General features: G+C 25.5%; 1 protein-coding gene across 2 annotated transcripts; it reads left to right on the plus strand.

Moving 5' to 3' along the window:
• The first annotated feature begins 536 nt into the window (after positions 1-536).
• On the plus strand, positions 537-11,408 carry LOC122509860 (sentrin-specific protease 1-like). 2 transcript variants are annotated; one of them, XM_043624145.1, is made up of 5 exons: positions 537-790; positions 1,215-1,324; positions 6,946-7,716; positions 7,795-8,016; positions 9,474-11,408. In XM_043624145.1, exons 3-5 carry the CDS (start codon positions 7,053-7,055, stop codon positions 10,424-10,426), a joined length of 1,839 nt encoding a protein of 612 aa, XP_043480080.1. In that variant the 5' UTR covers positions 537-790; positions 1,215-1,324; positions 6,946-7,052; the 3' UTR covers positions 10,427-11,408. The 2 variants fall into 2 exon arrangements, with proteins under 2 accessions (XP_043480080.1, XP_043480079.1); XM_043624144.1 differs by having other exon boundaries at positions 6,946-8,016.
• The last annotated feature ends 1,164 nt before the right edge of the window (positions 11,409-12,572 follow it).

Genomic DNA, 12,572 nt, shown 5'->3' on the forward strand with positions numbered 1-12,572 from the left:
CATTAATTTAGTAATTAATTATTAAATTAATATTTTATTGTTTTGTAAATTTATAAATAAGTTTTTTAATAATTTATTTTTTATAATTTCGAGAAATTCAATTAAAATTTTATTGAAAATAATTAAATTTTCTAAAATAAGAATTCAATTTTTAATAATTCCAGGTAAATTCAAAAATTACTTAATTAAAATTTAGAGAATAAGTTTTTTGATAATTTATTTTTTATAATTTCAAAAGATTTAATTAAAATTGTATTGAAAATAATTGAATTTTCTAAAATAATTCAATTTTTATATATGTATATAGAATTTAGCTACAATTTTTGAAAATAAATTCCTTGACAGAATTTAACTAAATGTTATTGAAAATAATTGATATAATAATTAGTTAATAAGTTTTTAGTTTTTTATTCTTATTATTATAATTATAAATATCTAATAATATATTTGAATATTAATAGAAAATCTATAAACTGAATTTGAAAATTGGTGTTTCTAGTCACGTGACTTGCGCGTGCGCAACACGCACTGAGGAAAGTCAAACCTAACCTTAAATTTCATTGTTTGCCGAACTTCAATTGCGAAGTTAATAAAAGTTAATCAGAACTCAGTTAAAATCAGGCGTTTCAAATATTTAATTAATATCCTATACATGTTCCTTTAGTTGTAAATCTTTTAGCAATAAAGATAAAAGTTTACTTTGAATGCAAACAGGAAAAAGAAGAAAAACGGTTAACTGTGGAAGAAGGCGGGTGTTTCCCAAGTCATTCTGTTAGCGTGCGATAAAAATGTGAGTATTATCATTCTAATTTGATTTGTACGTATATTCTAGATATATTTATCACTTTATTATTATTCTAGTCTTCACGAGAAATCATTGCTCTTTGATTTACAATTTTCGTACTTGTTTTGTTTCAATGTATTTTACAATGTAAAACTAAACTTTAAGGTTAGTTTATACGACAAATATGCTTGTTAATGACCTTTTTTTGGAAAAACGAAAAAAAAAATTGTAACTCAAGTTAATATAAACAAAATTCAGTAATGGGAAATTAAGTACAATAGTTTTATTGTTGACATTTTGCGATATTTTTTATAAAACTCCGAAATTTGTATATGTGTAATAATTTGGAAACGTAATGATAATCTTATTTTCTAAATGCAATTTAATGTATTTCCACTGAAAATTAATTGTAATATTCTTCAAATTTCAGGTTTACGCTAAAATTTGAGAAAATTTTATGTGAACTGAACAGCAAATATTTCTGACATTCGAACATTATTTTTAATGATCATCGCAAACTGTGGTGATTGAAAGTATCATGTAAGTTGATTTCTTTTATAAATAACATTTAGTAGATTTCGAATAATAATTCGAAATTAGATAATAATTTAGCCAATTTCGAATAATAATCATGGTTGCCATAGGTCAGGTAAATCAAGGAAAAGTCAGGGATTTTTATTCACTGCGTCTATACGTCCGACTAGCCGGATAAAAAAATTTGTCCGGGTACTGTTAGCCGGACGCAATAAATTCGTCCGGATACTGTCTAGCCGGACGTTTTGCTGCATAACACAGCTGGGTCTAAACGTCCGGCTACACGGAAAAAAAGAAATTAGCTGCAGCAGTAAACAGATGTTTGCTGTGAAATCTTTGAAAATTAGCTACCATAGCTAAGAAGTTTGCAGTGGCAGCGAACATGTTAGCTGTGACAGCAAACATTAGTAAAAATTTAGTCGAGTTTGCTGTCATAGCGAACTTGTTTGATCTCACAGCGAACTTGTTCGCTGTCCCTATTTCAACGAACAAGGTTTGCTGTGGTAGCAAAATGTTCGCTGCCACAGCAAACCCTTTCTATGCGTGTAGTAAAATACTAACTAAATATCCGGTCAGCCGGATAAAATATTTAGAGTCTAAAACGTCCCGATAAATTAATGAAAGAAATTTTATCTGTATATAGTAAAAATGAAACTGAAGTTAACAATGTTGATTCAACGAAAAAATGTTTCTCTGAAAAGTTCAGGATACACATTTTTCTTAATAAAATTGTTCATGTAAACGATGGGGAAACATTAGTTCGTATTTTTTTGTGACGGATTTTCTAAAAATCACGAAATTTCAACTAAAACCAAAATTATTGTTTCTTTGCCTTGAAAGCAATTTTTTTCTTTTCACGATTATCTATTTTAATGTCAGAAACCATTTAGAAAAAATTTCAAGAGGATGTAAGGCAGGGAATGCAGTGAATTTGAATTTTTTTTTGTCACAGATTTGACGAAAATTCCGAAATTTCAAGTAAGTTGTTAATTTATTTTAATTATTTAGTTTAATTAATTTTCTTGACTTGGAAGCAATTTTTTTCTTTTGATAATTATTTATTTTAATATCAGAAGCAATTTTAAAAAGATTTTAAGAGGATCTAAGGCGGGGAAAGCAGTGATTTTGTATTTTTTGTCGTAGATTTTCCAAAAATCCCGGAATTACAATTAAAAAACAAAAATCACTTCTTTCCCCACCTTGAATCCTGTTGGACTTTTTTAAATGGCTTCTGACATTAATATGTTAAGTCTAAATGTAATAAAATATAATTTATTTAAATAAAATAATTTTTTTGAAGAAGAGTAATAGATAAATGTTACAGTTACTATAAAAGTTTAATCAAAATTATAATGTTGAATAATTTGAAACCCGTGTAATCCTGAAGAAGATGAAAATTCAACTGGTAAAATTGTTATATATTCTATATTATCTAGTTGTCATTTATTCAAATGCTGAATTTTTCAAAAGGTAACTTATTAAAATATTTATGTTATGCAAAACTTTATTTTCTCGAACCATTATTAACTCAAATTACCATAAAATATATTTTTTAATGTTTATAAAAATGTCATATGACATAATGTTTACTGTAACAAATGTTAATTGCAAATAATTTTTTTATACTCGAATTACCACTTTTACAATGTTAAAAAATCCAAATGGAGTTTTAATCTAAAAAAATTGACTACCAATTATTATTACAATAATTGACTATAATATTTTATAATGAAGAATAGTCAATTCTTTAACATTGTAAAATTGGTTATTCGAGTATAAAAACATTATTTGCAATTAACATTTGCTACAGTAAACATTCTGTCAAATGACATTTATAAAATAATATTAAAAAATATATTTTATGGACATTTGAGTTCATAAATGTTCGAGAAAATAAAGTTTTGCATATCATAAATATTTTAATAACTTACCTTTTGAAAAATTCAGCATTTGAATAAATGAATAAATTTCAAATTATTCAACATTATAATTTTGATTAAACTTTTATAGTAACTGTAACATTTATATAGAACTATTACTCTTCTTCAAAAAAATTATTTTATTTAAGGGTCAACACCACTCTAGAGGCAGAAAAAATATAAAATAATATAAAATATAAAATAACTTTTACTACTTTTATAGTAAAAAATTTCCGGTAAATTTTTTACTATAAAAGTAGTAAAAGTTATTTTATATTTTTCTCCATGTAAACTTTGGAAGTGCATAAGGGTTTTTTATATAGGGTAACTGCACCAATTGCCGAGGGTGCTCCAATTGTCGAGGATAATAATTTTCTTTTTTAGATAAATAGTATAATATATAATATTTAAGAACAAAAAAAATTTCTAAATAATCTTTGTATTTTCAACTGTATATTTATATATACAAATTTCGTAGCAATTCTACTGAAATAATTATTTAATTAATATTATAATTCACTGCTGTGAAATTTACACGAATCTCCATTTTCTTAATACTTCAGGTTGATTAAAACAGATTTTTAGAAATGTAAATTAAACGTATTTATAATGACTTTTTGTGTACAAAATTATTATTATAATTTTGTACACGAACTAAATTAATTTTGTATGCATGTTTTTTTGTTAAAAAAAAATATTTAATATTTTTTAAAAGCAAATCATCGGTATTTGGTTCCTTTTTTTTGACAGTTCCATTTTTCGAGGTAATGACTCGAAAATTGGTGTAGTCACTTTTTTCGCTGATGCACCATTTATCGATGGTTAAGTGTTTATTTACTAAACGTCAAACATAAATGCCAAACATTTATAGGTACAGAGAAAAAGATAAAAAATGCTCCAAAAATTTACAACCAACAGAAAATAATCAACCAAAAAAACGAGGAAGACCGATAAAAAATTAATAAAAAAATGCATTATTTAAAACTAAAAAATTTTGTACTATAGTTTAATTATAATTAACCATTATATTTACAGTTCGTAATAAAAGTTTATTTTATTCGTTTACAAATTTAATGTGACTTAAATTAATTTATTTTTTTAATTAATGTCTGATTAACAAAATTGATTAAATTTAATTAACTTATATTTATAAAAGTTTAAAAAACAGTTAAATAATTTTCTGTCCTGTATCATCTACTATAAAAATGTTTTATATCGATATTATAAATTATTCAATTATAGTTAAATAAATATATTTGTTTTCTGGTAATGTTCTATAATATTTTTATCTAAAAAATAAATATCTACTCGATTTTCTAATATCTGTACAGGTTAATTGTTAGGTTATATTGGGTTATATGTTTAAAAATGTCATACCCTCGACAATTGGAACAGACCCTCGAGAAATTAGCACAAGACCATCGACAAATGGTGCTTTTGCTCGATTGACTTTTAAATATATTTTTTGCTTAACAATTTAGTTTATATTAAAAAAATAAATATGAATATTAAACATTATTAGATCCTTCGTCCAAATATACAAAAATCAAATTTTTAAGTGCATTTACTTCCGAGAAAAAAAATGTCAAAGTCACATGTTGCCTAAAACCCTCGACAATTGGTACAGTTACCCTATCAATTTTTGTAAAAATCGCGCACTTTTGGGTACAATAATCGATTTTTTGGCAAAGAGTAATAAAAAGTAAATTGTTTATAAAAAATAAAGTTTACATCAAATTAAAAAATCTGTATGTAGTTCCAAAGTTTATAGTATTTAGTTTGTAAAATTTCTTTACTTTTTGTTCCAGGACTTAAACTTTTCAAGAAACCTTTCCGGCCATAAGAAATAGTCGATTTTGAATATGAAATTTACCGCCGCCATTTCGTTATATAATTTTAAAAAAAAATTCCACACTTCAATATGTATAATTAATAAATCCTCCAAAAAGAAATCCAATTCTATTTTTCATTTTCTCAAAATAAATAATCAAAAATATAGGTCTCTTTTTCTGGCTCTAGAATGGTGTTACCCTTAAATAAATTATATTATTTAGTAAATGCGAATCGGATAATTTGCTTATTTGCTGAAAAATAAATTCTATGATAAACTCACTTTATTAACATTTAAAACTTTTTAAATGGATAAAACTACGATTAGAACTTTTTAAATTCCGGAAATATACAGGCGTACCAAAATATTTTTGTGAACAATAATTTTTTTAAGAATTACAATCTTTAAAAAATATTGTATTCTTAATTTATAGACATTTTTTAAATAAATAAATAAAAAAAGATATATACATAAATAAATGTTAGTCTTCTATTTACATTATTTATTTAACAAATATGTGTTTGTAAACTCTGCATTGAATATATTTTAATGTTTATTTATCTAAAAAAAATTTATTATAAAATATTTTTTGTAAATATTTATAAAAAAGCAAAAAATTAACGGAGTGTCTATTTGGCCCGTCAGCGGGCCAAATAAGTTACTTTTATTATTTGGCCCGTCACCCCAGTTCCATATAACGTAGGAATTAAACAAAAACAAGAAACAAAAAAAATGGTTTAAAAAACATTAGAAAAGATATAGTACAAAAACGCCTGTCTCCACAGTTATCCACCACTGCAAATAAATGAAATAAAATAATGCTTCATTTTCTAATCAAAAATAGTTAAATAATGCGTTTTTATTCTCCTAAATGTATCAAATTTGTAAAATTCCTGCGTAATTGAAAAGAATATGCATTTCTTCCTTAAACACAAGCGAAAAAAAGTGGTGGCCAACTTAGGACCGCTATTTCTGAAATGTCCAAAATGCAGCTTTTCACTATTTATTGTATTAAGACTACAAAAGCCATTCTATAGCGTTCTAAATACCACAAAATTATAGCAAAACGATCTCTGAACACTAATATATACTTGCCGAAGTGATTAAATTTCATTTTGTTACTATTTTCGACCAATTTGCTTAGGCGGCCAACTTAGGACCACTCTCTTCTAATGGATTTGTAGGAGAATTTTAGTCGAAAACACAATCTTTACAAGTTGCATTAAAATTTTTCAACTCTTTCCAGGAATTTAATTAAAATTGTATTTTTATGAATAACAAAATAACAAAATTTAGAAAATAATTTATTTTTTTAAGAAATTTATTAACATTTTTGGATATAATTGACATTCTAAATTTTATTAAAAATTTTGAATATAATTAAATTCTTTAGAGGAGTCTAATTAAAATTGTATTCAAAATAATTGAATAAAACACAATTTTTGAAAATATTTAAATTATTATATGAAGAATTTTATTATTTTTAAAAGTTTTAATAAAATTCTACGCAAGAATTCAATTATTTTCATAAATAACAAAATACTTCACAAAAATTCAATTATTTTCAAAATTGTTAATAATATTTATAGCAAGAATTTAAGTATCTTCATGAAGAACAACATTTTTAGCAGAAATTTAATGATTTTCTAAAATTCTAATTTTTTGCAAACATTTAGTTGATTTCATAAATAATAAAAATTTTACAGGAATGCAATTATTTACAAATTTTTTATAAATTTCTTCACAATAATTCCATTATTTTCATTTAAAATTAGAGAAAAAGAAAATTAAATTTTTGTGGCAACCTTGATAATTCGAAATTAAATAATAATTGATTAAAATTAGTGATGTTTTTGAATTATGTTTTAATTTTGTAGGTTTTCGTCGACAATTGAGTAACCTGAGAAGCATTAGTGAATGGAATTAGTGAATTTGAAAAGGAATAATCAACAAATAGTTGTCCCTATGATCACTTCAGGTGGTCATGATGAATATGGTAAACAACGTGTTTGATTTTATTCGTAACATATTTACGTGGGCAGATAGAAACCAAAGAAAACGTGCAGCAAACGATTCACTTCCCTTTGAACAGGAAATAATAAGTAATAAACGCTTTCGTTACGGTGATCCACTATTTGGCAATGAATTATTCCTAAACGTTCAACACGATGAAAATAATGAGAATGCCGAGAATGATGATATGGAAATCATCGCAGAATTTCATTCAAGTCCGTTAAGATCATTCAGCCAAATGAACAACAATCGAAGAAACAAACGTCGTTCACTACCAGCTTCGAAAGCAAATTCATATCGTAATAATCCACCGGCCCAATCATCGTATCATTATTGTAATAATAATTCCGAAATGGGTTGCAGTCGTGGTAGAGGACAGACCAATAATGCAGTTGCCGATTCACATAATTCGACATTGGTCAGGACTCATCGTCTTCAGGAGAAACAACAGTATGGTGAGCTGTTGCAAAATTTTGTTCCTCAACGTAGGAATGTTATGCGCAGTGAACCTGAAAAAAATCATGTTTCTTCTATAGAGGTGATTGAACTCGACAAAAGTGATGAGTCTCAAACCTCGCAAAAATCCATTCCAGTTCAAAAGAGGCAAATCAACACGTCCTGGCGATATGGCAGGGGTAAGCAGAATTTCCTTCCTCAACGTTGGAATTTTTCAGAAAGTGAATCAACGGTTAAAAATCATGTTTCTCCCATAGACGTCATTGAACTCGATAAAAATGAGGAACCACATTTCTCACAAAAATCCATTCCAGCTCAAAAGAGGCAAATCTACACACCTTGGAGATGTGATAGAGGTAGAAATTATTCCGGCGGTAGGAGTCGAAATTCCTTACCGTCAAATATTTCCAGGATTCAAATCGAAAAAGAGGAACCGGTGGTTCAATCTGCTTTTGCTGTCGGCAAAGATAAAACACAAGGTAGTCAAATTTTTCACTTATTTCCTTAAAAATATAATTCGTTTTAAAATTTTCATATTTTCTGGCATTTTTTGTTGTTAAAATTACTGTATGAAAATATTTTTTGGAAAGTAAAGGAAAATTAGTATCATTAACATTGAGCTAAATGAAATGTAGGTTAAAAGGTTTTCATAGTATTGTTCATTTTCTAAAATATACCTACTAATTAACATTTTTTCTCTCTAAGTCACTAAAATCTATGTATTAAAATTTTTTAAAAATTATACCTCAAGCAAAAAAAGTTAATTAACTATCGGAGAAGCATAGAAAAACAATTTTTACTGCGCCTGATTTTTATTGATAAAAAATTGCTACTTAATTTGATTTTCAAAATGTGACAAAATAACTATTTAAATTTTTCCATCCAATGTGTTCTAAAATTCGTTGCAAAAATTATACTTTATGGTGAATTTTAAAAATATTGGAAACGTTGAACTATCCTTTAATTAACTTTTTCACTTTAAAAACCTAAGAAAAACCACGAAAACTTACAGTTGAAATTTTTATAAAAAATTGAATTCTTGTATTTCAACAATTGAATTCTTAAAAAAGTTTCTAAAAATTATTGAAACGATGAAAATACAAAAATTTTTGCAATTTACTCTTTAAATATATTTAAATACAAATCAATTATTTTCATAAATAATAACAATCTTCGTAAAAATTCAATAATATTTATTTATAAATAATAAAAATCTTTGCAAAAATTCAATTATTTGCAATAAAATGTCACGCAAGAATTTAATTTTTTTCTTTATTCGTTATAAAGTTTTTCAAAAGAATTCAATTATTTTTATAAATAGTAAAATTATTTGCAAAAATTAAATTATTTTTAATACAATTAATATTTTAATTATATTTAATAATTTTTATTTAATACAATTAATATTTTTCTAAAAATTCTTTTCTTTTAAAATTTTCACTTAAAATTATTAAAGAAACTCCATTATTTTAAAAAAATTGAAAGAAACTCTTGAAAAAAATTGAATTAAAAAAATTCTTGGAAGAAATAATTAAATTATTCTCAAATTTTTGATAAAATTATTTGCAAGAATTCAATTATTTTCAATACATTTATTTTAAAATTGATAGATATTTTCATAAATTACTGATTGTCATAATTAAATGTAAAATTAAAAACTTAAAGTTAACATTTAGAAACTTTAAAATATTATTTTTTTAATAGTGAGGCAAAATTATTATCTTAAAAATTGAATTTGAAGAAGAAATAAATAAATTTCTTGCATTTGAACATTCAGAACATTCAGAAAAATTCATTAGAATTTTTATTTGTAATAATAAAAATAAATAAAAATAAATAAAAAAAATTGGAGAAGGAATTTATTCAAAAAATATTTGGAATCCTTTTTTATTAATTTATAAAATTTAATATTTATTATTTTTCCATGAATTCGCAGGAAACGCAATGCCCCTGAAAGTGTTGCAAACAAATACATTGCGCGAGGCACTTGCATCGAAATCCGTATTGAAAAAGGACCTGGTGCCACAAATCGCAAAGCGACATGACGAAAGAATAAAGCAACAACTCCGTGAAGCCGAGGAATTAAAACGCCGAGCAAATCTTCTGTCCGATGCAAATCGCATGACCCGGGAATTGTCACTCGACGAGCAATTGGCACGCACATTAAAATTATGCAAAGAAGTTTATGATGATAGAGAAATTCCCGATGAAGAGCCATTGCCAACACTCACCGATGGAATGCTTCACGAGGTGAAAAACGCGCTGGCGCCCCGTTCCTCAAACGACGTTCTTGCCGAAGGTTTCGGCTTGAGAATAACACGCAAGGATATACAAACACTCGCCGGTCTCAATTGGCTCAATGACGAAGTCATTAATTTCTACATGAACCTTCTCATTGAACGCGGCAATAATGAGAAATTCCCCACAGTTCACGCAATGAATACATTCTTTTATCCAAAATTATTATCAACCGGTCATTCATCATTGAAACGATGGACAAGGAAAATTGACATTTTCGCCAAAGACATTGTTGTTGTGCCAATTCATCTTGGTATTCATTGGTGTATGTCAATAATAGACTTTAGAGATAAGACAATTAAATATTTCGACAGTATGGGAAGTGCAAATCCCAAATGTCTTGTGGCACTTCGTAAATATTTGGAGGATGAGAGTATTGATAAAAAGAAGAAATCATACGACACAAGCGACTGGAAACTCGATAGCGTCAAAGATATTCCACAGCAAATGAATGGCAGTGATTGTGGCGTATTTTCGTGTATGTTCGCCGAATTTATTTGCGCCAAGAGAAATATCACTTTTACACAACAGGATATGCCCTATTTTAGAAATAAAATGGCTTACGAAATTCTTAAGGGCAAACTCTTGTGATCACGATAAAATAAGTTTTCATTAAATCGCGAGTAAAATGTCTCTACAAAAATATAATATGAAACGAATACCGGAGTTATGAGTAAAAAACAAATATTTTTTATTCAAAAAAAATGTGATGTATTTCTTCTAATTCCCAAGTATTTACGAATATATTTTCTGTTCACAAAAAAAATGTCTAATTGTTAAGTTTCGTCGATATTTCCGCAATGAAGAAATCATAACAAGTTTGTTTCGATTTCTATAAAACTGTAAAAATGCTCGATTACTTAAAGTATATTAATTAAATTCCTAAAAATAATTTTCTCAATGTTTTTCATTTTAGAAGTGGCAATTTTGTAAAGAAAATGTGCCACTTCTCTTTATAAATTATATCATTTAAAGAATTTAAAGAGAATATTAAACAAATATAATATTAATTTAAATTTAAAAATTTTAATTAAATGCTAAAAAGTGAAAAAAAATTGACGACGAACTACTTCCAATTTAACTTTAAAGAAGAAGAAAAAGGATAATAATGAATTTATGGTAATTTATAAAATGAGTAATAACAATAAAATAAATAAAATAAAATAATTTTTGTGAAAAATAATTACTGATTATTATTTTTCATTTCTTTATTTATACAATTATTTTATTATAATATATATTTGTATATATACGTTTGTGTGTGTAATGGTAATGTTGCATAGAAATTATGTTTGACACAATTTTGGCGGATAGATTGGCTATGTTGAAGTTTCAATACCTTCAAGACTCTCGCAACAATCTGTGACTATCATTCATCACACACTCTACTTCTTTTGTCTTTTTAATTTTTTTGATTAAAATCAACGGGAGCCTCTATGCTTAAATAATAATTCTCTTTTTCATACCCGCAGACCTAAGACCTCTCTCTCTCATTTATAAATGTTTGAAGGAAAAAGAATTATAAATTACAAATTTCTTTTACAATTTATAAATAATAAATAGATTATTTAAACGTGACAGTCTTATTACTTTATTACAATTGTGAAATTGATTTTTTTCAAATGGTAAAAAACTTTTCATAGTAAATATTTTAAATTAAATTTTTTAATTCGAATTCTCCCGGAATTGATTCTCTGCCCCAGCAGAGAATTAGTCCCCCATTTTTTCATGGTTTTAATTTACTTCATTAATTTAATTTTTTAATTAAAATTAATATAATTTAATAATTTACTGAATATTTATAATAAACGATTCAATTTTCTATTACATATATATACCTAGCTGTCGATTAAGCTGAAGGTACAGCGATGTAAATAATTTGACATCTTTTGAATTTTTATGTTTCCCAAAAAATTGATAGGACCCAAAATTCGTGCTTTTTTGGTGTTATTTTTGTAAAAAACTTGTTTTTTATCCCCAAAAAAGTTGCCGAATGAAAAATTTTGATTTTGTACTATTTTTGAAGAATTTCTTTAAAATTGTTTTTTTTAATAAATAAATAAAAAATTCAATAAGTTTGTTTAGTACTTTTTTGCATTTTTAGCATAAAAATTTTTTTTTTAATGCTTCAAAAATAGTAAACTACTATTTTTATTATTTTAAAGCATTTTTTCTTTTTTCTTAAATTGGGGGCCATTCAAGTATTACGTAAGCATATTTTTCAAGTTTTTAGACCCCCCCCTCCCCCATGTAAGATTTTTTATATGCATTAGCGCCATTTTTTCTAATGGAATAAAGCAATAGCTAGACCCCCCCCTCCCCCTTAAATGCTTACGTAATACTTGAATGGTCCCTTGGTTTTAGACTAAAAATGCTTAATATATATATATATATATATATATATTATATAATGATTAGGTATTAATAGAAAATATTAATTAAAATGAATAAACATTTAAATATTTCAAATAACAATTTTTGTATATATGAGAATTAAAAAATAAAAAATTCTGTTTTAAAATTATTTTAGCCTAAAAACAATTCAAAGAAAAAATACTTCAGAAATAATAATAAAAATCAAATTTTTCTTCTGACAATTTTCTTGTTGATCCAAAAACACATTTTCTACAAAATTTAACCATTGATTTCAAAATCTACTAATTTTTTAAAGAAAAATAAAAATTCAAAGGGTAAAAATAAACATAAAAATAATTTTATGAAATATTTAAAAAATATT

This window comes from Leptopilina heterotoma, unplaced genomic scaffold (assembly GCF_015476425.1).
Source record: "Leptopilina heterotoma isolate Lh14 unplaced genomic scaffold, ASM1547642v1 Lhet_63, whole genome shotgun sequence".
In the NCBI taxonomy this organism is placed as follows: domain Eukaryota; kingdom Metazoa; phylum Arthropoda; class Insecta; order Hymenoptera; family Figitidae; genus Leptopilina; species Leptopilina heterotoma.